This window comes from Ipomoea triloba, chromosome 8, assembly GCF_003576645.1.
Source record: "Ipomoea triloba cultivar NCNSP0323 chromosome 8, ASM357664v1".
Taxonomy (NCBI): Eukaryota; Viridiplantae; Streptophyta; class Magnoliopsida; order Solanales; family Convolvulaceae; genus Ipomoea; species Ipomoea triloba.
Window position 1 is genome coordinate 17629061 of NC_044923.1, and position 27927 is coordinate 17656987.

The window sequence follows — 27927 nt, forward strand, 5'->3', positions numbered from 1 at the left end:
TAAAACACTGAAAAATCCAGAAAATGGTTTTCAAAAATGATTTTCCAAATTTCTAAACACACCCAAGTGTATTTTGTAGTTTGATGTCATCCCAGTTACCATTCCAAATAAGTAGTCACAAGTACGAACCCTAGTGGTGGGAGTTTAAATTTTTTGAACTGAAAATGTTTGAAAAAGTATATAACAGATACTACCTCTAGAAAATGTATTTTATAATATTGCTTGGTGTATTTAAAGTTTGTTATAATTATTAAATTGTCACCATATATCATAGCAACAATATAAATTACACCCGACAATATAAAGGGTATCTAATGATATAATTAGTTGCGCATTTTAGTTGCACCAAATGCAGCCGCATAAGGGAAAAAAAAAAAACAAAAAAGGCTTCTTCAGAAGTGTATATTCATGCTCTTGCATGGAATGGAATCAATTACAAAATCTAACCATGACTTACAATAACTTTAATCCATGAGCTCTGCGTTGACAACCCATTGCATCTCTACTCACTAACTGAAACTCGGAAATTTTTCGAGCAGTTTCCCATCCCTAATTCCCAACTATATATCAAACACTTTGCAAGAGCGGGGAAGACGACACACAATAATTCATACAAACGCATTTTTACACAAAAGGATAGGGGTGGCATAGCGTGAAGGGTGGCATTACAGTTTGGAAAACATTATGCTGACTTCTTTTGCTATATTATCAAATGGTGTTTACCCGAGGTGCATATATGCCATAAGTATACCGTGTGCTGAAGATCCAAGCTCTCTTGCTCTACTCGGAATATTGTACATTGGTTTCGTACACTCTTTCACCTATTTGATGGGACGTTGTGTCCTAGGTTTGGCACCCTCCTGCAATTTTGAAACGAGGATTAAGAGAACGAGGAATAAATATTTTCCTCAAAAGAAATGGAAACCCCAATAGAATTCACTTTGACGGTTTGACCTCAAATTGAAAATGTTGGCGCATAGCGCATATAAATGCTAAATAAAATTTACTCGGTACAATTACTCCAACTTCAGCTATAAATTTCCACAAGAGTAACTTGCCGGATTCTTGAAGAAAGTTTGATACCATAGATTGAAAATAATGATCTAGCATAATTTAATCCTTCAAGTGTCAAGAGATAGACCTATCCTAAATATTTCTAGCTTGATCACACCTTAATCGAGAGGGAGGGAGGAGATTCAGGTATAACATACTCTACGGGTGTCAAAGTGGGCCGGACCTCGTGGGCTAGCCCTAAATTGCCCCACGGTGGGGCGGGTTGGGGCCTAAAATTTTTGGCCCGTGAAAATGCAGACCTCGCGGGCTAACAATATATAATACTAAACATTAAAAAATTAAAATTTTCTAATTTCTAAACAAAGAAGAATCAAATATTATTTAGGTTAAATTATTAGAATATACAATAATATATTATAATAATTTTTTTTATAATTCTTGAAGATGGCCTGCGAGCCCGTATGATGCAGGCTAGGGTTGAAGAATTCTAGCCTACGGGTTTCGCGGGCCGGCCCACAAAGGCCCGCAAAAATTACAACCCGCAGTGGGGCGAGCCAGCTTGCATTGCCCATATGATGCAGGCTAGGGTTGAAGAATTCTAGCCTGCGGGTTTCGCGGGCCGGCCCACAAAGGCCCACAAAAATTACAACCCGCAGTGGGGCGAGCCAGCTTACATTGACACCCCTAACGTACTCATTCCATTACTCAATATTTACCCTCAAAAGCCATGTTGCAAGTTCTACCAAGCAATTCATTTTTCTCTTCAGATTTCGAATCTGCATTACTTCTAAAATGGTTCTCGATACTTATGGGGTGAGGATGCTACCTACTAAGTACTAACCTTCTTTAATATTTCATTGGTTCCATCATTTGTCGAGCCAATTGATGGTTTGTTCGTAATCATTTTTCTCCTCTCTACACCTGCATCCATAGGTGCCCTGTTCCCAAATAGAGTAATTTAGAATTCCACTTCTATAAAACGCCAAAAAAATGAGACAACTAATTAATGGGTGGTAAAAATTCATTAATGCATAAAAAGGGAGCCCATTTATTATATTATTCTAACTAGTGTCACAATCAATAGTTATACCAAGGACCCGGGTCCACCTTGCAAGGTGTATTTTGGACCTAGGTCCACAAAATAATTTGCCGTGCCACAATGACAAATTATACCATGGACCAAGGTCTACCTTGCATTGTGGACCCTGATCCAAAATAGCCTTCAGTTATATGTCTGCAGTTAACATATTTTGTATCTCCCATAAATTTAAGGCACATAACATGTTAACTACAGATATATAAACTGTTAATTGCAGATACAAAATATGTTATCAACATACACAATATATTGTTAACATATTATGTGTCTGCAGTTAACATATTATGTACTTGTAGTTAATAATTTATGTGTTTGTAGTTAACAAGTTATGTGCCTTCAATTTATTTACAGGCATAGAAACGGTTAACTGGAAGTACAGAATATATCAATTGCAGACACATAATTTTTAGACCAGGCTCCACAATGCATAATTTCAGTTAGGCTTTAGAGCAAAGTTGAGTGTTAAAGTAGCTTTACATCTACAGCTCGCTATTATTAGTAGAGCCCAGAGACACATTAACAAAACCTCCATAAATGGAGACCGGTACATCTTATTTCATCAAGTGGGACTATTTCTTATCTTTTTACACTATTATCTTTTCCAGGCTGACTGAAAAAAGACAGTGACAGAGGTGGGGCGACCTCCTTTTCAAAACAATCCCACATATGAGAAAAGGTCGACTTTTTCATACAAAATTTAGCAAATCCCCGAAAGATAACACACTATCATTGCGTGTCGAGAAAAAAAACAATGCAGCTTCTAAACATATTGTGAGATATATATAACGTGGGGCCAGGGGGGCGGGGGGCACATAATTTGTCAAAAATCTGACCTTGATGAAACAGAACTTGATTTCGTTCCCGATTGGCCTTTTTGAGTAGTTACTCTTTGATTTGGCTTCCCCAATCTACAATATAGATGAAATTGTTCCCATAAAATTAGCGGTATACAATAGAAGATTAGATCACATCAATCCACGCTATTACCTTCCGTTCTCTCCACTAGGAGTTAGAGAAGTGGAAATCTTCTGCTCGGGTCCTTTAGATGTCATCTATTAACCAAAAAAGGAAATGAAGTTCTCACATATCTGGTGAAAAATATTTAGAAAAGATACGATAATGTGTGCGTGTGAAACTGTACTGCCAACTGTATAGAGTATCGACTAGATTAATGAATAACGAGCATAATCTGTGATTTCATTTATAAACCAACCAACCTGTCCCGATCCACTATAGCTTTTATCACCCGAAGATTTCATTTCATTGAAACTGTTTCTAAAAGTCTTGAATGCCCGCTTTACAATCTCCTTGTCCCCCATTCTATCCATAATCAAAGACCTTCCCATTGCAATACGAGATTCCACGGGTTTTGCTGGTCCAGTCTCCGTAATCACAGATCTTCGCATCATATTTTGGGATGCAGCAGAATTTGCGGGGCTCAAACTGAGGGACATGTGCAAAGAAGTTCGTGCTACCCGCTTGTTATCCGTGACGGGAGAATTCTTGCTCCTATGCAATGATGACCCGTTCTGAATCCTCGTGGAAGGTTGAGGAGACACAACCGACCTAGGAGGAGCTAGTTTCTTGGTTTTTGTCACGGGAGTATTCTTGATCTCCTGCAATGATGACCCGTTTGCCTTTTTTGTTGGGGGCAGAGAGGGAGACCCGAGTTTGGAAGATGGTGCGGGGGATACTCTAGAAGTGGTAACTTTAGAAGATTTCAAAGCGGGTGATGCCAATTTTTTCTTTGTCCAAGCAGATGTCGAATCGTTCATAGATGGATGTATCTAAAAGTGTGTTTTTTAAAACAAAAGCAAAAAAAAAAAAAAAGCCCATTATTATCCAAACAGGTAGATTATGCATTTATGCTAGTGATATCAAGTCAATTAGATAGGGCTCTGAAAAGCGAAAACCAACTGTTAGAGAAGATCCAAAATTCACCTTTCGGTCACTGGCCTTCATATGTCCTTTGAGGTTCTTGTCCTTCTTCCCGGACGATTTACTGCTGTCATTATCCACTTTCTTCTGTTCCACCATGACATCATCTCGAGGGTTCTTTTGGGAAGTTTCTTGTCCCTCTTCAACCCGGGCAATTTCATCTCCATTGCTTATTTCGGGGCTACCCTCGTTACAAATCAAGTCTTCCTTAGCCGCCTCCTCGACAAGGCTACCCTCATTACAAACTATATCTATAGCAATAGCAATAGCAGCATCGTTTGACTCATTAGCAATCTCGCTATCCAAAGGACAAATTATAGTAGGCTCGAGCTGAACCTCAGCCTTAGATCTTTCATCACCATTAGACGGGCGAAAGCCATTTTCAACCACTTCGAAACGAGCTTCCTGCTTAGATGATTCTTCGGATCTCAAATTATCAGGCTCCACCTCCACTAGCTTCTCCGGCTCCTCCAATTGGTCCACCTTCCGGGCAGCAATCTTCTTGTAATGAGCTTCAAAGTAGGCCTTCTTCTGAGCTACAGATCCGGGAGTCGAACATTTCTCGACCTCTTCCAAATACTTGTTTGGCGAAAACGAAGACCATTTCTCCCACGATAGCGAATCACTCTCAAACTTCCCAAACGAAACCGACACTTCCAGCGCCCGACTAGAAGCCGCTGACTCACTCATCATCTATTACACACCCAAATTTTTCCTCTACTTTCACAATCAAGTTCAAACAGCAGAAGCTCAGCTCAAAATAGCACAAACAACATTAAATTAAACCTTCAATTATGAGACAGAGCAATCAAGAACACAAATCCCAGCATCATAAAACTTCTAACAAGGAAATCTTGTACCTTAATTTCAACAAACAGGTTGGATCCAATGATGAAGGGGTAAGAAAGCTTTAGAGCTATCAATCTACCACAGCAATACACAGAATCTAGACACCATAATATCACGGGGGGGCAGATGCATTAATTCACTCAACCATAAAGAAAAACAAACAGATCAAAACAATAAAGACCAAACAAAAGTAGAAAAATACTGCCACCACTCAGTGTATCCCCATGTGCTATGTTCCTACATTACTAGGAAAAATTGCAATTTTAACTTCAAACCCTTATCCATACAGCTTCTTAACAGCTATATATCCACCCAAAAAATAGAAATCTTGTCAGTTTCTGGGTCTTTCTGGAAACCACCCAAAATGATAACCTTAATAATCATCATCATCAACATTTAAAAAAAAAAGGGAAAAAAATAATGAGCAAAGTTGCTAAATTTCTTACATAATAAGTACAAAAGGTGGAATGTCCTTTTTGCTACAAATCTTCTTTAATTGAGTCATAAGAAAAGGTTGAAAAGTTGCAATCTTTGTGGGTTTTAATAAAATAAAAGAACAGAAAAAAAGGGAGAGCAAATGCAATGATGCATTTCACCAAAGAAAGAAAACTACAGTGATTGAAGAGGGTGGAAAATGAATAAAATAATTGGGAGAGGTGGCGTACCTAAAACAAAACCTTGGGATTGAATTCAAAGAGTAGATGAAAGAGACAGGCAAACTGAGATAATGATCAGATCGGGCTAAACTAAGAAGTAGATGCAGATGTGAAGCAGAAAAGGGAAGGTAGATAGATGATAGAAGGCAGCAAGGCACAAACTACAGTGAAGAAAGAGAAAACAAGTTAATGTGCTGTTTGGTTCCAAATTCCAATGAAGGGACAATGAGGTATTTTATTTTATTTTATTTTCCTTTTGCATCATGGCTAGAGCTCTTTAATCTCTTTATTTATATATATCTACAAGAGTGAATCTTATAGTTGCATTAATAATTTACTTTTCAATTGTTTTGATCTATTGGATTAGAAATTTAATATTTTATTAATGTGAACTCGACTTCCCATTTCAATCAATATCCATTGGATTAGAAATTTAATATTTTATTAATGTGAACTCGACTTCCCATTTCAATCAATATCCAAACCCACACGCCCAACAATAGATGTACATCAAACAACAAGGTTAATTAGTCGCTACTAGTCACCGCAGGCATTAAGGGACTTTAACACCCCTAGGCATACAGTGGGGTAGGGGGTCGAGCGGTGGTTGGCAAGTGGGCTTGATGTTCATTTATTTTTCCATGTCTTTTACTTAAAAAATATTATAAATAAGGGTTTTGTAAGGGGTTCAGAGATCATCATTCAGACACACTTCTCAGTGCCATTGTTTTATATCTAAATAATTCAAAATTGTTTATTTATTTTTGGTAGAAGGCAACTAATTGGTCTCCTTCTCTAGTAGACATACTCATATGAGATGATCATTTGTCAATTTTTAGATTTTATTACCTCAATATAACATGTTAAAGGGTGTAATTGTATTTTATTTTTTAAAGTTTAAGAGCTTAATTGGCTTTTCAAATAAAGTTTAAAAACTTATTTAACTATTTTTTCTAAATAATATGAGGTAAAATCAACATAAGTACTGGTGGGGTATATATATATTGGTATCACAATTGAATCTCGTTAAGTTTCATCCCTTTATTTAAGAACAAAAAATGGTCAATTAGATACTTGAATTATACATTAAATACTCCGCAATAATTAGATTCTAAACTACATAAAAAAATTCAATTCAACATTTCGACTAGTCAACTTGATACAAGTGAACCGATAACCTATCAAATTAATGCAATTAAACCCATTAACCTTAACCTGTAAACTCCATATAAAAAAACTTATCAAAGTCGAGTCCACAATAAAATAGACCAGACCAGGATTGCAATTACAGACAATTAAGACTAAGACGGTGATAATATATAATAAGTATAATCATACAAAAACTTGAGTAAGGAACCAAAATTGAATTTAGATCATATTGGTAGGAAGACCAAAAATGGATGAATGCCAACCAGCTGCTTGAGCTAAGAAATATGTATCCAACCTCCTCGCACAAACAAATATGTATAGATAAAAGGCAGAGCCAACCTAGACTGATTTACCTCCTTGCGGTCTTTTGCTGACTAGGGTCACAAGGCGGGATTTACCCCTACACACTCTCGAATAGTGACTGCAGATTTCCCTCACCGCTCAAAAAAAAAAGAAGCAGAGGCCTAAGAAAAGTGAATTCCAGCCTTGTTGAACAAAGAAAGTAGGTGCATGAAATCTACTTGGGTGAGTTTGGAAGACCTCTTATCTTCAAATTTCCCTTGCTTCAAAACTGACACAACTTTTTCTTTGAAATCTGATCCTTTAGCATCACCATCATCCATATCCATCTCATTGTCATCATCCCCATCGTCGATCCCCATACTCATGTCTCCGAGTGTATCTCCTAAGGCTGATACAGCCAAAGACATGTCGACTGTGTCCTCGAAGGATCCATTCTCAGGTATCTGCAATGCTTGCAGGGTTTTGTAGTTCTTTTCTAGCAATGAAAGCACCGTCTTTTGTCTAAAAATTGCACCTAGAGTTTTATTCTTCCTATTGAAGCAGATTCGAACTAAACCATCCCACTCCTTGAAGTTGAGATTTTGATACGGTTTCATTGGCTCAATTCTGACTACTGAAGAATCAACCTTCGGTGGAGGTCTGAAATTGTTTCTTCCTACCTTTAGAAGATGGGAGACTCGAGCTAACAGTTGAGTGTTGACAGAAAGGCGGCAATAAAGAGTATCGCCAGGCTGAGCAACGAGCCTCATGGCAAATTCCCTTTGAAACATAATAACTGCAGCCCTGAACAGTGGCCTATGAGACAGTAATTTGAAAGTAAGAGGAGACGAGATTTGGTATGGGATATTTGCCACACAGATGTCAAAGTATGGAAGATCACACTTCAGAACATCCCCTTGTATAATCTGTTGGACCATAACATAGATAAATGAATTAATAGCATTCCATTTATTAAAATTCCAATTTTTTTTGGTTCCTTTAAACAACACATTCATAATCATTTAACTATACAGTTAAAAAATCAGTAGAATACCAAGCTGAATAAAAGAAATTACCTTTAGCTTACTAGGTGGAGTTCCTTGAAATCTCCGTTGCAACTCGAGAACCATACGAGGGTCAAGCTCAACGGCTATGACGGACTTTCCTGCTTCTAGAAGCTTCTTAGTCAAGTTACCGGTACCTGGACCGATTTCGAGGATGACATCGGTTGGTTTGATGCCAGATTTCTCGACGATGGTGTCAACTAGCATAGGATTTTTCAGTATGTGCTGACCTTTGGACTTATGAAATTGAATTCCGCCCTGGTAGTGAGGGTTCGCGCCGCCAGCACCAGCAGAGCCACGGTGACTTTTTTCTTTGCGTATCTTACCTCCTGCCATGGTGAATACTGCGCTCTGAGGAGAAAACCCTAAGAAGGTTAAAAGCAGCTTTTGGCTTTCTGAGATAATATAGGTAGAAACATATATCATAACATTCATAGAACAAGAACCATGAATAAGTTCCAAACCGTGCAGGAAAAGGATAAAGGTCACATCTAAAACTAAACATACGTACGTATACATAATAAGTCAATAAGTGTTTTACTAATCTAAGGCAAATTTGACAGAACAACACAAAAAGATTCTATGATTAAAGGTGGTACTGTACATATTACAATGTATCTAAGCATTAAACTGTAAATTTGTATGCAATGGTTAATGCTTATAAAAGCCTGTCCATAAACCTGAATATAAACAGTTGATTCATATTTGTAGAATTCTCCATTCAGCTAGTGCCCAACTAAATTTTTAAGCTAAATTAGCAAAAGATATTAATCCCATGTTATAAGTCATTTTCAGGTCCCTTCCAAGTATCATCTGACCGAAGGGATTCAGTACTCCTACTATAAGTAACCATTGGACTTCAGATTTAGGTTTTATAGTACATATCATTTCAACATCCTAGAATTTATGTGAATATTATCTGAAGCTATAAAACCTTTTCTATTACTAACCTATGATCTTTTATCATTAATCATACATAGGTAACATAACAACTCAAAGCAGAGAGGCATTAGGTTCCTTATATCTAAGGATGGATTACAAAGAATTACAATTATGAATTTACAAAAACTAATAACAAAGAATTAAAATTATGAATTTGTAAATTATGGTTCTGAATTTCTGATTAATGAATAAAAACACACTACAATATAATCATTCTGCTTTTGTTATTTCATATATTTATGCACAGTCAAACATCTGTGATTTCTGTCCCTTTCATAATGTCATACAGAAATGCAGAATTAATTCAAAATAAAAGAAAACAAAACCAGTAAACGATGGAACGTAGAAACGCACAAATCAAGAATGAAAAACAAGAAACATAAACATGCTAACACACAAATGCACACTGACACAAACGGAAACAAGAAAAGGCAAAGCAGTGATGAATTGAATTAATTGATACCTCACTTCGGAGTTCGGACTTGGAATTCGAAGACCTGCGGTCGGAGTTCGGCGAGGCAGCGAGAGCGTTCGGGCTTTGGCGAGGCGGAGACCGGCGACCGGCGTTCGGACTTCGGCAACCTGCTGCGAAACCCTGCGGCTAGGTTGTGGCCTGCGAACAATGGCGACTGGAGTCTCGTACGCCCAATGGTTAGGTTTAACGTTTAAGGGCTTCTTGAAGTTTACCCTAAAAATAAAATAAAAAAATAAATAAAAAGAAGCTATTTTCCCTCCAAATTTCTCCTAATATTATCTCTCAATTCCACATAGAGACATATATAAGGTTTTATGAATTGGTTTTTAATTAAATACTAAAAAAATAAATTAGATAATAGTCTATCACTATTAGAGAGGGTAATTTCAATCCGTCCCGCGAATATCCGTTATAATTTATCTTGCATGGATCGAATTTTTATGGGCAACCGTGCATGGTGGGTCTTAAAAAAAATAAACTTGGAGCGAGTCAAGTTTTATTCGAGTTCTATATACAAAACTCGCTTAGAACCCCTCCCGACTCACCATATATATATATACAGTGTCGGGTCTAGAAAAAATGTCCCAGGGCGAAACATAAAAGAGGTAACACCAAGTTGCTCCCTTATATGGGAGATTGTGGTTTAATAGGTTGAGAAAGTAGTAAATAACATATACTGCATTGTAATAGAGTCAGTAGTATTAAAAAATGAAACACTTCATAAATATTGTTGGATATAGACGAAAAATAAAAGACATCAAAATTCAAAACTTTATACAAATATTAATAACAATATATGAAACATAATAACCCAATGGGGTAGCTCAAGTGGCAAATAAGCTCTCTTTGTGGGGAAGAATTTGGGCCAGTTCTCGTACTTCTCAGAGCGAACGTGGGTGGACCCGGACAGTTAAACGGACGAGAAAGACCCGGTGGACTTACCAAAAAAAATATGAAACATAATTAATTTGATAAAATAATTCAAATAGAAAACACATTATAAATTACGTATCCCATTATTAATTTTTAAAAAAGTTATATATATGGAATGAAAAAACCATAGACAAACGAGAAAGACCCGATGGACTTACCAAAAAAAATATGAAAGATAATTAATTTGATAAAAAATTCAAATAGAAAATACATTACAAATTATGTATGGAATGAATAAAAAAACCTACACTGAAGGATGAATGCCTGCAACTATAAAGATCCAAACCCTCACATTTTATTAAGTAAACATGCACACCTTCCAACTCAACTAACTAGTCAATTGTTATTTATATCTATTTTCATATATTTATATCAAACTAGTCAATTGTTATTTATATCTTTTTTTTTTGAAAACCAATTGTTATTTATATATGTTTTCATATATTTATATCGAAAAATGTATTATACATGCATACATACATATATATATATATATATATATATATATATATATATATATATATATATATATATAAATAGGCTATATAAGGGGTAGGGTGGGGTGAGTGGGGACAACTACATAGTTAATTATAAAAGTTTCAAAAATTTTGGGTAACTTTTTATTATTTTATATTTTTTTTGATCAATTATTATTTTTATATCTAAACTAGTAAGTTTATTTTTAAAAATTAACAATTTAATTATTATATTTGAGTATTTCTATTATTTTATGTTTTAGTATAACTAATGTATTTTATTATTTTATTATGTATAAGTAATTTAAATATTATTTTTTAGAAAAAATAAGATGATAAGTTATTGGTATCTGTAGTGGACACCCGTACCCGGTGGGATGAGAGTGGAGAAAATATCACATGGTCTAGGTGATGGATATAGCCCTTCCCGACCACCTCGACCCATTGTCATCCCTAATCACTACATCAAAATGAAATAATTTAGGAGAGTTGCCTATCATTATTCTAAAAATAAATACGACATTATGTTTAGGACTTCTGAAAGTTATACAAAAATAATATATTAGGACTTTGTCGATCACATTTAGTCATGCTCTTTTATTTTGTCACATTACATCATTAACTTTTATTTGTTTGCCACAATTAATTTTTATTTTACCATTTACTCCGTAATAAATATGGCTATTGCTCTTTTAATTTAAACACATTAAATCGTTGACTTTAATTTGTTTACCACAATTAGTTATCATTTTATTTATTTATTTTTTTGTTCCGCCCCATTAAACAAATATGGATTATATATAATTTTATCATTTAATTAAAAGAGTTTACAATTCCAGAGTAGTGGTTTATGACACAGTAAATATTTCATTACGATTATTTACAAATTTATAAAATAAATCTTACAATATGGATGTAGTAGCTTTAAATAAAGAAAGGCATAACATATTAATGTTTACACAAAGAAATTGTACGTTACTACATGACTACAGCAGAAATAGATCCCACAATTTTATACACCCGAAATTAGCATTGGATTTTCTATATGTGCTGACCTTTGGATTTGTGAAATTGAAGATAAAGAGAGTTTGCGTGGTCCGCTTGAGCGGAGGTACCTGAATTTTTCAATTTGTTGGAGAATGAAATTACATTCTTCCTTCTCATTATGGTGAATGTTGCGCTATGAGGAGACAATTAGCGTAGTAATCCATTTGAATGATCATCCTGTAAAATCGTAAAGTTACTAGAAGTTTTTGACTTTTTGAGATAACCAAATGTGGAGAGTTTATTTGGGCTAATAAAAAATATGTATATATTTTCATGAATGGGCTACAGTGAGAGATATATTTAGTTTTAAAGCGAGTCGGGCATGGCAGAATTGTAGGATGAGCTGAGATCAAACGGATTGAAATCAATGAAGAGGAGAAAATACGCAATGGCAATTTTGTAATTTTCTACAACATGTATATTTTGACGGTGCAATACGTGCTAGTGTGTGGTGCACTTTTGAGTGAAACGTTGTACACTTAATCTGTAATATACTTAGTATTGCACCATTCAACGGAGGTGTCAAATCCAACAACGGGTTTAATAGACTAGTTGGTCCGATGGTACTACTCAACGGATCTATTGAGCTCATAATATTTGTTTTCTTTTTGGTGGTGCACCGCAGAGCACTTATAAGTGCATCACATAACACTCATAAATGCACTACATACATTAGCAATTTAGCACTTAGTGCACCACAGAAATATACATTGTGCACAAAATTATAAAAATGTCATCAACATTTTTTCTTTTTAATTGATTTTCAACCACTTGGTAGTGCACCACAGAGCATGAGGTAATGCACTACAAAACACTCATAAGTGCACCACTCAGCATCACTTAATACACCATGAAAACATACTTTATGAATACAATTACAAAATTACCCCTACTTTTTTCTCATTTGCATTGATTTCCACCCGTCTGAACTGATCTCGTCCAACGATTCTGACATGTCTGCACTTGAAGTCGTAGCCGCTTTTGAATATATGTTGTTAATTAGCTGGCAAATAAAATTATTTGCTTCTGATGAATACCTCGATCCACTGAACAACATAACCTAAATGACAGATTTGCTTATGATGATTAGAGTAAATAAACTCCTGAAATTGTTTGGTCCTAAATGACAGATTTTCTTATGATGATTAGAGTAAATAAACTCCTGAAATTGTTTGGTTAATGTTGTCAATGGCGTTATAAGTGAGAAGATAGAACTTAAAATGACATATTTGTCCCCTAATTTGACAGTCTCACAAATATTAGGTAGTGGAAGAACACAAGAAATTACTTTTTGATACTCAAAAGATATAGTTAGTTTAAAAATTTAATATAACAGGTGGTACATATCACAATACTAATTTTGTGACCGGATTAAACGGACGCCTTTTTCGCCCGAGTGTTACCCAGTAAGGTATTAATCTATTCAAAAATTTTACAAAGTTGAAAACATTTTTCCATACCAAACGCATCTAGAGAAAGGCTTTTTTTTTTTGAATACTACTAACTCTATTACAATGCAGTATCTGTTTATAACTACTTTCTCAACCAACCACCTCCCGTATATAGGGAAGGATTTGATGCCATTGGACTACAAGGTCCTTGGCACAAGAATTCAAGAATAAATAGATAGATAGTTATAAACACCTTATTATAACAAACAAATCTCACATGAGTTCAAAAGGACAGTTAGGACATTAGTTTTCTATGAATGCGAATAGACCTAACATCGAAAGGAAAAAAACACGAAGCAAAATGCCCGGTCAAGGCAAATTAACTTTTAAAATCTTGACCATATATTCATAATACTATGAATGTGTCTGGTTCATTGTTTTACGCATTACATTACGAATGAGAATCAAAATTATAGTTAGTATTTGGTTGACAACTTTTTAAAAAATAACTATGAGTTTTATATAATCCATTCGATTAAAAATTTCAATCCCTAATTAAAAAGGAGTTAATACCTTATTTGGTCACTCAACTATTAGGATTTCACCACTTTGTTCCTCAACTTTCAAACTTGCTCAATTTTATCCCCAACTATGCAATATTTACCTAAAATAATCTTTTGTCCAAACCAAAACTCCTGATTAGGACCATTTTGGTTAAGAATTGCATAGTTAGGGGTTAAATTGAGTAAATTTGGAAGTCGAGGATCAAAGTGGTAAAAATCTTAATAGTTGAGCGATCAAATCAAGTATTAACTCTAAAAAAAATACCATTTCATCTTATTGGTAATCTAATTTTTAAGTTTGGATTAATACTTTTAGATTTTTGTTTTAATTTTTTTTGTTCATATTGATGCTTTGGATGTTATTATATTATATATGATCAATTACCTTGATTTTTTGTTTTTTGCTTTTTTGTTTTTGTTTTTTGTTTTGTTTTGTTTTGTATTTTTTTTTTTTTGTATTTTTAAAAATTGTATTCCCATTATAGGATCACACACAACCAAACATCAAAATTGTTAATCATTCTAATTACACCTACTACCAAACATGTAAAATACTTTCACCAAAACTCATTACCATTACCAAGTATTTGATTCTCATTCCGATTCCGATTCTCATGTGTAAACCAAACACATATTAAGTTTGAAATTGTTGTTTGAGACAAACAAATGGAATGCTTAACCGCAATTACTAATAACTTGGCATGTTATTTTTTAAGTTTCATGTGATTATAGTCAGTAGTGCTCACAAGAAAAAAAAAGTTTCATATGATTATTTTGTACACTCTGCAAAATAAGCGTCCATCTAATATGGTCGCAAGTAATACTTTCAAATTTCAATGTAAGTATTTACTCCACGTAGCTAGGCATATAAAATGAGTACAATGGTCTACCACTCAAATGATGTACCGGAGTCCTCTCACATAGCAGAACTAGAATATGGTTACAAGGAGGATCCACCTAATAATGCTAGAACTTTCACTAGCACAGGTGTTCCCTATGACGATGATATGGCTGATGTTGAGCAATAGAATGGCACTGCTGGCCATGAGGCAGATAGCTGCATGTGCCATTAGGCGCTTTTCTCTTCTTTCTTTTTCTTATATCCATGATTTGCATGGAATTGTCAAGGTCAAAAGCATTTTGTCTACTAGCTAAATGTTAGGTGCTGATATTGCTGGGTATCCTAATTCCCAATGGCGCAATATCGTTGGTTATAGATAGCTTTTGTACATTACTTTCGGGTGTCCCCTTCCATTAGAAATAAAAAAAAATTTCAATGTAAGTATTTACTCCACGTAGCTAGGCATATAAAATGAGGTAAACATTTAACGATATTAACCCCCCGCCATAATTTTTTGTTGATGATTTTTGGGCAGTCACTTGTCCTACAACAATATGTAGTCTCATCGGGTTGCTATAGAATCAATAGAAATAGAATAGTAGTAAATTATGATATTTTCTCTCACTTTCCCTCAATGCTCTAGATGACATATGAGTCGTTAACTGAGCATGAGAGGACTTAGGTATCCATTATACTTTCATCCCTTCAAGGTAACTGAACTAAATATTCATAAGTTACTTATTGTTGACCAAACTTATTAATTTATAAAAGGATTAATGAAAAACGTTACATTATCCCACTTGGTGCAAACACCAAACTCAAATAATAGAAAAACTCCAACCACTGTGATATGTCCTCCTATCGTGAGCATGTCCATATGATCAAATGCAAGCTGTCCTCTAAGCACTTAATTAGGTAACAAAGCTTAAAGAAACAAACCACATGTTTATTTCAAGTCTAACTAAAGTACATTTTTTTCAACGAGATAATGTGAAGTGTATACATTTCAACAGGAAAAACGTATGAATACAAAACAATTTCGTTAAAACTGAATATATATATATATATATACACACACATACAAAATTACAAAGTGAGTGAAAGTTCGTTCCACCTTTTTCAACAAGATCCTCGAATTTAAATGGAGCCATACCTTTATTCAAAGGATATGCTAACATCAACTCAATGTTAATGTGCCCAATGACTATATTTTGTCTTACCAAATTGGTTATAGTTATTAACAAACTCTAAAGACATGTATTTCATTACTTTGTTAATAACCATAATTATCATTTAAAATAAATATTCTATCATTAAATAAATATGGATGATATGTAATTTTATCATTTAATTAAAAGAGTTTATAACTGCAACCTTGAATAGTTGCCTATGACAAAGTAAATATTTCATTCTGATTATTGACAAGTTTATAAAATAAAGGCAAAAGGGTCAAATAGGCCCATGTACTACCATTGATTGTTCATCTAGCACCATGAACTAAAATATGGTTCATCTAGGCCATTATACTCTTAATAATTTTTCATCAAGCATTTTTAGCCTGTTTCTAACAAGTTACCCATCTAATTTGATGACATGGAAAAATAAAATAAGAAAAAATGATGACATGTTATTTATGTGGATGTTTTGGATGATTTCTACCCTATTTCATTAATGAAAAAATAATTTCTTGCAATGAAATAGGGTAGAAATCAAAATTGCTATATAAAGTTTTAAGATTAATATCACTTTTGGTCCCACGACTTTTGAGTTTTATCAATTTTGGTGCACAACTTTAATTTTTTTCAATTTTGGTCCCTAACTTTATAATTTTTATCAGTTTTGGTCCTTCCGGCCAAATTGACGGTTTGTCGAATTTTATATTTTAAGGGTAAAATCGTCATCTCAATGAAACGTCTTCATTATCTAAACAAAATCATTGTAAAATCATATTTATAGGTGTTTTATCGGCGCAAATAATGGGGAAAACAGACAGAAACTAGATAGATATCTATGAGATTTATAGCATCGACAATTGACAAATCCTTATTTTTCTCTTAATATGATTTTTCTTTTGTTTAGATATTGAAGATCTTTCTTTGGGATAATGATTTTGTCCTTAAAATATAAAATTCTGCAACATTTTGCCATAAATTTGGCCGGAAGGACCAAAACTGATTAAAATAACAAAGTTAGGTACAAAAATTGAAAAAATTAAAAGTTGTGCACCAAAAGTGATAAGACCTCAAAAGTCGTGGGACCAAAAATGATATTAGTTCAAGTTTTAACTACAGTGTATGTATAGCGGGGTATTCACTATCGTTCGGCAATGAGCTTTCATGGAAATCGATATATGAAAATTAAATTATTTTTATAATAACTTAAGATATTGTATTGGGTAAATTTTATTTTATTTTAAAATAAATTAATATTTTTGGTTTTTTGGATAATTGAATAACTTAAGATATTGTATTTTTGGATGATTTCTTGCAATGAAATAGGGCAGAGATCAAAGTTGCTATATAAAGTTTCAACTACAGTGTACTGTGTATGTATAGCGGGCTATTCAATGTCGTTCAACAACGAGATTCCATTAAAATCGATATATGAAAATTAAATTATTTTTTAAAAAATAATAAAATTTACCCAATACAATATCTTAAATTATTATACTTAATTTTTATATATCGATTTTCATGGAATTTCATTGCCGAACAATTTTGAATACCCCACTATACATACACAGTAGTGCGGTACACTGTAGTTAAAACATTTTATAACAACTTTGATTTGTACCATATTTCTTTGCAAGAAATCATTTTCTTCATTAATGAAATAGGGTAAAATCATCCAAAACATCCACATAAATAACATGTCATCATTTTTTCTAATTTTATTTTTCCATGTCATCAAATTAGATGGGTAACTTGTTAGAAATAGGCTAAAAATGCTAGATGAAAAATTATTAAGAGTATAATGGCCTAGATGGACCATATTTTAGTTCATGGTGCTAGATGAACAATCAATGGTAGTACATAGGCTTATTTGACCCTTTTGCCTAAAATAAATCTTACAACATGGAGGCAGTAGTTTTAAATAAAGAAAGGCATGTTTTCAAAAAAAAAAGAAATAAATAAAGAAAGGCATAACCGCATAACATATTAATGTTTACACAGAAATTGTTACTATATGACTACAAGGTACTGAAATCCCTTTCTTTTCAGGTAATATGCTTTCATTGGGCAGTAATAAATCCCACAGTTTTATACACCCCAAACTAGCATAGAATTTTTCAGTACTTGCTTGGGACTTGTGAAATTGAAACTGAATTCAGTATGTGCTAGGGACTGGGGATAGTGAGGGTTTGCGTCCTCGGCTTCCACGGAGGCACCCAAATTTTTTCATTTGTTGGAGAATGAAATTAAATTCTTCCTTCTCGCAAAGGTGAATGTTGCGCTATGAAGAGACCATTAGTGTAATCCATCTGAATGATTATATTGGATTAATATAATAAATAATTTTTTTATTTATATTTTAATTAGTAACAATTTGTAAGTTATTTTTTAAAATATAAATATTGGGCATACGTTTTTGCGCATCGCGCACAGAAAAGACTAGTCATATTATATATACTTCGGAAATTATTTTGTTAACGTATGTTGTCAAGGGCTTATAACAAGGAGAAAGATAGAATTTGGAATGGCACATTTGTCTACCAATTTAACAGCTTCACACATATAAAGGATATAACAGGAAGTTATTTATACTTAAAAATATATAACAATTAATTAGTTAGTTTAAAAGTTTAAGATGATAGGTGGTAAAATTACACCACAATACTCTTATAAGGATTAATCTATTCAAAAATTATAAAATTTTTTAATCATTGTTATTAAAAATAATAAATTATACCTCGCAATTTCCTATGCCACACATCCCCATTCAAATTACAAAGTTGAAGACATTTTTCCATACCAAAGGCATCTAGAGAAAGGCTTTGATCCATGTCATCCATTGGTTTATTGGTTTCAAGTTCTAAGAATGGCACAAGAATTCAAGAATAAATAGATAGATAGTTATATACAACCTTATTATAACAAACAAATCTCACATGAGTTCAAAAGGACGTACACTTATCACAACTTTCAATTTTATTTGGGTAGTTAGGACATTAGTTTACTATGAACGCGAATAGACCTAACACCGAAAGGAAAAAACACGAAGCAAAATTCCCGGTCAAGGCAAATTAACTTTTAAAATCTTGACCATATGTTCATAATACTAAGTTTGAAATTGTTGGACTCGCATGGACAACTGTACTCAATTGGTCACAGAGTAAAGTTTGGCATATGATTATTTTGTGCACTTTTCAATCTAATATCGTCACAAGTAATACTTTCAATGTAAGTATTTACCTCACGTAGGCATATAAAATGAGGTAAGCATTTAATTGAATTAACCTCCCGTCATGCTTTTCGGTTGATGATCTTTGAGCAGTCACTTGTTCTACGACAATATGTGTTTGCTATATAATCAACATAAACAGAATAGTAGTAAATTATGATATTTTTTCACTTTCCCTCAATGCTCTAAATGACATATGAGTCGTTAAAAGAGTAGTGAGAGGACTTAGGAATCCCTTATACTCTCATCCCATCAAGATAATTTTTTTTGAGTACCATCAAGATAATTAAATATTCATAAGTTGACCAAACTTATTAATTTATAAAAGGATTAGCCAAAATATGTTTGCACCAGAATAAATGACTTATTATTATTATTATTATAAAGGGAAAAACATTACATTATCCAACTTGGTGCAAACACCAAACTCAAAGCATAGAAAAACTCCAACCACGGCCCAGGACGGCCTTGTGGTTCAGTGGCAACAAGTTACTCCCTCATATGAGAGGTTGTGGGATCTCGTCTTAGTGGAGGCGATATTGACTATTTGTGCTTCAATAGGTTGATAAAGTAGTTATGAACAGATACTACATTGTAATCACTTAATTAGGTAACAAAGCTTAAAGAAGCAAAACAATTTCATTAAAACTGAATGTATATATACAAATTTACAAAGAGAGTGAAAGTTCAATCTTTTTAATAAGATCCTTGAATTTAAATGGAGGCATGCCTTTAGTCAAAGGATATGCTAACATCAGCTCAGTGCCCAATGACTACTATTTTATATATCTTACCAAATTAGTTATAGTTATTAACAATCAACTCTAATAACATGTCTTTTTTTACTTGGTTGATAACCAAAATAAGCTCTTCGACTATTTCCCTTGTTAATAAACAATCTCAAACAAGCTCTTAAGATTTAATTTATTAACAATATTGAGAATCATAAAAACTACCAATTCTAACTAACAGAATCGCAACCTCCAACTCGGTTCATTGAATTGAATAATTTAGATTGACACATGCGTATGGTATAATAACAACAACAACTCAGTAGAGGACTAGCAATCCAAAATTATTAAGGATCCGTTTAGAAAGCAGGAAAATGACTTTCGAAAAATGTTTTCTAGAAAATGAGGGGAAAATATTTTCCTTTCCAGTGTTTGGTTGAGTTATGGAAAACTGTCTTGATGTGTTTCGTTCATTTTGACCAAGAACATGCGAAACGGCCATTTTGTCCATTCCGGAAAATGACTTACGGAAAAAAATTTCGTAAATCATTTTTCAGAAAAATGAACTGATATGATTTTCCTTGATCAATGAAAAATATTTTCCGTTGACCGCATCTTTCCGGACGTTGCCAAACACCGAAAACTCGAAAAACATTTTCTAGAAGTCATTTTTTGGGTTACCAAACACACCGTAAATGAATTAAATCTATTAAATGAGAGTAATTACTTAATCATTAAGACGAATTATTTATTGAACTATTACATTAGTGCAAAATATAAATAAGCTAAGTGCAAAACAAAATACAATGTTAAATAAAAATAATGCTAATTTATTATAATAATATACTTAAATTAAATATATAAATAGTGTTTATCAATACTCCCCTTTTTGCCATACAATTTCAAAGGATGATTCTTGCAATATACAGTTCATTGGGGATTTTTTTGAGGGTTAATTTTGTTATCTCAACATATTCTTTTGATGCTTCATACTCCACAATATGATGCAGAGTTTTAGTGAACAACAACATCTCATGGTTTTCAAATTGGTTCTGATGGAGCACCTTGGTCCTTATGTTCTTCATCGACTTCTATATTATCAGGCTATTGTTAAAAAAATACTTTGTAATACAACAAAAAATACAGAAAAAAGGGAGGGAATAAAAACTGGATCATATGATATCTTTAGGTTTGTAATCACTTTCTTACAAGCATTTAATTTCTCTTACTAACCAAAAGGAAATATTCAATTAAATTTTATGAGATACAAGAAGATATACAAAATTCTCAAGTTAATATACCAAGAATGTGCTTTTAAGTTGTATAACTAGAGAATTCTATCTAAAGATATATTTTCAAGTGTTTACTGCATTTAACACTGGAAAATATGGTACTTATGATGTTAACCCTTCTTCTATCAGACTTCTTTCTCATATTTTCCATCTCTAACGCTTATCATTGTCCGTAGGGATGGCAACGGGGTCCCCGTCCCCCACCCCGGCGGGGAATGAAAAATAGTCCCCATCCCCGTCCCCGCGGGAAATTAGACGGGGACGGGGAATGGTCAATTCTTAGTCAAAATTTTAAATTAGTGTATTTTTAATTTTAAAAATTTATATATATATATATATATATATATATATATATATATATTTATTTATTTATTATAATTATTCGGGGACGGGGAGGGGTATCCCCGTCCCCGTTCTCAGAAAATTTTTCTCATCCCTATCCCCATTGGGGTGAGGATCAGGGATCTCCGTCGGGGACGGGACACATTGCCATCCCTAATTGTCCGACTCATCTCAATCCTTCTTCAAGAATGGACGTATTACATGTATATATCTAAACTAAACTCTTAGGATGAGTTACATGGAAATCAAATTATATGTCTAACAATGATAATCATTAAATTGTGTTTATTGCATTTGAAAATTTTAAAATATGAGAAAAATTGTATTGTATTGTTTTTTTCCTTCTTATTTTTAGATTCATTTATTACAATAAAAATTTCACCTTATTACATTTTTACCATCCACTAATATTTTGATAATTGACTAATCAATCTAATTACATCAATTTAAGAAGTTAATATGTCTAATTGAAACTTTTAATCATTCAAAAAATTAATTACTATTTCACCTCGTAATGTGATTATTTATTTAATTTGACATTGTTTCTTATTAAAAAGGAAAAAAAAAAAAAACTTGCAAGTTGCAAGTATGAATATAAAAATAAATAAGTGGGACTTTTTGTGGATATATAATGGGGAACAACCATGCAAGAACATGTAAAAATGGATGCAAGTACCAAAGTCCCAACTTGTCACATGCTCATGCCCAACATGTCAACCCTTTAATCTCTACGACCAAGGCACATGATTACAGGCCAATGAATCCATCCACAAATCCAAAATTCCAGAATACGAATTATTGTTTATTAAATTGAGAAAGTTTATTTTTATTTATTTTTCTAAAAAGTATAAAAATTAGAAAGAAGAAAATATATAATGTCTTAATTTGTATATTTTAAAAATAGAAAGTTAAAAAGAAAAAAAAATAGAGAATTAAAGTAAATGTAGAATTGTTCAAAAGAAAAATATTAATTGTACTTCTAAAAGTATATATTTTGATTATATAGATTACATTGACTCTGTAAAAAGGGAAAAAGATTACTACATTTTAAAAGTAATGATAAATTAACACATCGTAAAATAAGAAATTAAATACAAATGTGTATTAAAACTCTTCGCGGGATTATTTTGACATTAAATAATTTATTAAAAATGAGCAAAAAATAACACATTTTGAAAGTAAAAAGTAGCCGTGGCGACACAAGATTAAGGCATAAGGGCACGATGCAAGTTGAAGGACTAAAAAAGAGCAAATGAGAAGCCAGAGGACATTCACAGCCGTGAGTGGCATCGTGAGCTAACTTGGCAACTCTCTGATGAACCCCAAACTTATGTTGATATTCACACCTGTGAGTATCAACGTGAGGCGAGGAACTATAGAGCTGGTTTTGGTCCTCATAATAGACCTGATGCACATGAGGTCCATCGTGAACTTGTTACGTGCTAGACCAGCTCACGGATGTTTGAACTCACATTGATGCTCACATCCGTGAACATAAGCGTTTGTGACCTTAAACATCCTCAAGTTAGGCTTAGAGCTCACAATGGACCTGATGAGTGTGAGGTCCATATTGAGGTTTGGGGAACCGCACCCAAAGCTCACGTGCTTGAGGTCGATCGTGAGTAGGGATGTAAATTTAGCCCAACTCATAATGATAGTCATTCCACCCCTGATGGAGTGATGGAGAGGGGATGAGGAATTTTTTCGGGAAATAGGGACAGAGGGATGGGAATAGGGATAGAGGGAGTAGGGTTATATCCCTTGCTCCAACCTGACTTTAAACTAGGGATATCAATTGTACCCGTACTCGACGGGAACCCGATTCTCCGTCTCCGTAGGGGACAAAAATAGGAATCAGTAATAAGGATGGGGGCAATTTTAAATTTCCCGCCAGGGATGGTGAGTACTCTCCCCGCCTCGCCCCGTCCCCGATATATATATATATATATGTGTGTGTGTGTGTGTGTGTGTGTGTGTGTGTGTGTGACCACACAACACAAACATATGCATTCTTCTCATTGTATGTCATGCTTATGAAATGTATATTTAGGTAACATGTTTAATTGTAAAATATTGAATTCTACTTTAAATTGGAGATGAATATATATGCAATGCTTTATTTATTTAAATATTTTTAATGCTTAATTCTTAAATTTTTTTACAACATATAAACAGGGTGGGGATTTTCCGTCCCCGACTAATCACCGTAGAGATGGGGATGGGGGAATTTTTCCCTTTCCCAGCGGGGATGGGGACGGGGACGGGGAATGGGGAAGAAATGACCCCCACCCCCACCCCGCCCCATTGACATCCCTACCTCAAACCCCTTAAATATATATTATATATTATTAGAGCAAATACCAATTTTGGTCCCACGACTATTAGCAAAATGACAATTTTGGTCCACATGTTTAATTTCTACCAATTTTAGTCTCACGATTATTATTTTAGTACCAATTTTCATCTACGACTATTGTTTTAGTGCCAAAATTCATCACGTCGGTCACCCATCCTTTAAAACGTGCAAAAATCTAAAATTGTTAATGGTATTTTCGTCATTTTCAACTTAATATCCCAATTTGAGCATAAATAAATGGATTTAAGTCCTAAGATCAATCAAAATTCACAGTTTTTTCCTTCATTTTACCTTAATTTGAGTAGAAAAACTGTGAATTGTGATCGATCTTAGCGCTTAAATCTCTTTATTCATGCTCAAATTGGGATATTGAGTTGAAAATGACAAAAATACCTTTAAAATTTTTAGATTTCGACATGTTTTAAACAGATGGGTGACTCGCGCGATGAATTTTGACACTAAAACAATAGTCGTGGGACCAAAATTGGTACTAAAACAATAGTCGTGGGACCAAAATTGGTAGAAATTAAACATGTGGACCAAAATTGTCATTTTGCTAATAGTCGTGGGACCAAAATTGGTATTTGCTCTATATTATTATATGTAGTATACTAATATTTATATGTACTTTATCTCCAAAAAAAAATCTATATGTACTAATATTTAATTTGAACTTTTGGTTCCTTGTGTGTGTGTGTAAAGTTTTTATGTATGAATATTTGGTATTTTGGTTAAGACTTAATATTTGTACTAATTTAAATCTATATGTTTTAATATTTAATTTTTATGTACTAATTTAAATCTTTAAGTATTGTTTAATGTTTTAAATATTTTGTACTAGTTGTATTTTGAGATGATTGGATGTTTGGTTAATTGGATATTTAATTAAATATATAAATTAATTGTATAATTTAAATAAAATATTATTTTATAGTGTACTAAAAATTGAGAAGTTTATAACTAAAAAAAATTGTTGCGGGATATTCCTAAAAAATCTCGACGGGGTCGGGGAGCGGGGGTGAATTCGGGGGCGGGGTATAAATATCTCTAGGCGATTATTTTCATATCACTATCCATTCTTCCACACTATCTCCAAGATTTCCTTGGAGAGAAACTACTGAAACAACATTTATCCTTGTAATTGATCTACATTTGATGAAGATTTGAAGTGATTTTCAACTTGTACGTATATATAATTCCAGTTTATTTTCAAATTCAATATTGTATCTCAATTTCTCACTTGATCAAAGCTAAGTATTTTTTACTTTACATTTTCTTCAACTCAATTGGGATTGCAATGACTTCCATTTCAATTTGCGTTTGTTTTCAATTCAAAATATGAATAGCTAGATTCACTTAGGGACTTGGATTGAGTTCTCTTGTTATGAATTTTGAATGGATAAATTGCAATTGGGGACGATATGATGCATTACCTAGGACTCTAATTGAGTTAATTAGTGCTTTTTATGGACTTTTGTATAATTAGGGACAAATTATATAAGAGGATCATGGAGTCTTGTTGGTATGAGAAAATGACAACAGTGTAGCCACACTACTCAAATCTTGCTTGATGAAATGCACCGAATTGGATTGCCATAAGAATGAGATCTAATGTTAAGTGGTAGTCTAATTACAATGAGAATGACTTTGGCATTTAATAACATCTTCCTTGATCAATGTTAATTCACATGATCTCTATCCTTGAAAACCTCTATTGCATCCACGCATGAGTGGCTTGATCCAAGCCCCTACTTTTACTTATCGTTTGTTAATTGCCTTGTTATTTTGCAGTATACTTAGTTATTCTTGAACTAGCTTTCAAAAACTCGGCACCCTCATGATTAACCACTTACTATTTGTTCCCTTTCGGTCTACTCCTCTGAGACGATATCCAATGTAAGGATACCATCTCATGTCCAGAAGTTAAAGATTTGTTCATTATGGCGTGAATTAAGATAAATACTCGACTCAACTCAAATTGGATGTAAAAAAATAAAATTGAATTACAAATTAAAATTTAAAATTATGTCTACAAGTAGTATCAATGTGGGGACAATATCTGTAGATGGTCATTTGATTCTTCAATTGAATGTATTGAACACTCCACAAAAGGGCAAGGGCCTCTGAAACTCAAGTGACTTGATCTTCAAAAAAGAGGTTATATGTTTGTTGTTCATCGAAGGGTCTTCGAACTCAAATGGCTTGATCTTCAATGGACGGTTAGACCAATATGCTTGACATGATCATGGAGGGATTTTAGAAGTATTTTATTTCAAGAACAAGCTTTAAGCCTTCCCGGATGTTTGTAGGATGTTCCCATCATTTCTGGGATGAATGAGAGCTCTTATTGATAGTTGTAGGATAAGAAAAATTTTGAGCAACCAGCGGCAGTGTGGGAGCAACCTTTCAAAGTGACGGAGATTCCATGACTTAGACGCTTTCTCTACAGCTACCTCTTTCGACAATTTGAACCGGCTCCCAGACCCCTTATTATTAACAACGGTTGGGGTGGACAACAATATCAGAAGACGTGAGCACACCACCAAACGTCCGAATAACATGAGATTTACTAACGGACGTACCCAGACTAGTATCGGCATTAACAAATGATAGTTTGAGCTCCTTCAAAACACGGACCAACTCCACTACACAATCCGAACTATCTCTTGCAAGAGCAACACAACTATAAAAATCATTCTAAACCTATTTCAAACCACCCCTGCTAGTGGCCACACCTACAACAGCATCATCATGAACACTAGCACATAGAAATGGGGAAATAAAACACATCCACGCAATCAACATTAATGATAAAACACTGCACATATGCAGTCGGTGTGTGCACTTGGGTTGAGAACTATATGCACTTGAAAAAAAAAACCGATTAATCGAAAGGAAGGGAAGAAAATGTGGTTGTCGGTGTGTGCACTTCGAAAAACACAACCACTCAACAATAATGATAAAAGCATTACAAACATACAACAAGTGTGTGCACTTGGGCTGAGAACTATGTGCACTTGAAAACAATTATTAAAAAAAAAAACAAGCTATCAAAAACTGCTCAGGAATGGGAGAAAATGTGGTTTTCAGTGTGTGCAGTACTGTGCACTTCGGTTGTCAACTATGTGCACGTGAAAACTTTAAAAAAAAAAAAAATTGACACTGTGCAAAAATGCGAAGGACAGAAAAAAAAATATGGTTAAAAAATTACACAACAAATAATTTTACAAACCATACTGGCCTAGAAACACTACACAAAATTAGAAAAACCCCAAAAGCTAACGGACACCATAATGTCAGGCACATATGCACACAACAAATTACAGAAATGCACACGGTGACGTCCTAGAGAAAAACTTACTACCAAACCGAGAGAAACAACACTTAATCATGTTTAAAAAACAACAAAAACATTCCCCAACACAACAAAGCATAGTCAATCAGCATGAAAAAGAAAAGATTCAAAACTCAGGAAAACATACCTTCATTAACGCAATCCATAGTTTGGTAAGGAGATGAAAATCGGCGTATGAAGAATAAAAACAACGTGCAACTCCTAGAACAAAAGAAGAAAATGCAATCCTACCAAAATTAAAACACCTAAAATCAAGCAAAATAAATGAATAGAATTCATTACAAAATTAAAACACATGCAAATTTACATAAAAACCCCACTAATTAATAATAACTAAAAAAAGAAAAAGAAAAAAGGAAGGAATAATCTCAGCCATAAAAAATCCAAAGATGAACGCTCAAAATTAATTCTTATTTCTCACCTAAGGGTGCGTTTGGTTCGCATATGGGAATCGGAATCGGAATGGGTATCAAATACTTGGTAAGGGTAATGAGTTTGGTGAAAGTATTTAGCATGTTTGGTAGTTGGGTGGAATGTGAATGATTATTAATAGTTGGGAAAGAAAGGAGGAAGGGAAATGAAACCCTTATTTAATAAGGGTATGTGTTTTCTCATTAATGGGGTATTCCAAACCCATAGTAGCATTCTTAAAACCTATCAACCAAACACTAACAATCACTTTTATACACATTCCTTATGCCTAAACCCACCAACCAAACACACCCTAAATA

General features: G+C 33.6%; 2 protein-coding genes across 8 annotated transcripts; both read right to left on the minus strand.

Moving 5' to 3' along the window:
• Positions 1-373: 373 nt before the first annotated feature.
• LOC116027293 (protein WVD2-like 7) lies at positions 374-5766 on the minus strand. Of its 6 annotated transcripts, none has more exons than XM_031268833.1 (8): positions 5566-5766; positions 4912-4997; positions 4055-4768; positions 3331-3900; positions 3101-3165; positions 2947-3021; positions 1856-1952; positions 374-860 (listed from the first exon to the last, which is right to left on the minus strand). In XM_031268833.1, exons 3-8 carry the CDS (start codon positions 4742-4744, stop codon positions 822-824), a joined length of 1536 nt encoding a protein of 511 aa, XP_031124693.1. In that variant the 5' UTR covers positions 4745-4768; positions 4912-4997; positions 5566-5766; the 3' UTR covers positions 374-821. The 6 variants fall into 6 exon arrangements, with proteins under 6 accessions (XP_031124693.1, XP_031124691.1, XP_031124694.1 ...); XM_031268831.1 differs by having other exon boundaries at positions 4055-4805; XM_031268834.1 differs by lacking the exon at positions 5566-5766 and adding an exon at positions 5347-5550.
• A 907-nt stretch (positions 5767-6673) lies between these two features.
• Positions 6674-9663, minus strand: LOC116026698 (ribosomal RNA small subunit methyltransferase-like). 2 transcript variants are annotated; one of them, XM_031268059.1, is made up of 3 exons: positions 9457-9663; positions 8064-8402; positions 6674-7913 (listed from the first exon to the last, which is right to left on the minus strand). In XM_031268059.1, the coding sequence occupies exons 2-3, from the start codon at positions 8385-8387 to the stop codon at positions 7170-7172; spliced, it is 1068 nt and encodes a 355-aa protein (XP_031123919.1). In that variant the 5' UTR covers positions 8388-8402; positions 9457-9663; the 3' UTR covers positions 6674-7169. The 2 variants fall into 2 exon arrangements, with proteins under 2 accessions (XP_031123919.1, XP_031123920.1); XM_031268060.1 differs by lacking the exon at positions 9457-9663 and having other exon boundaries at positions 8064-8416.
• Positions 9664-27927: the final 18264 nt, after the last annotated feature.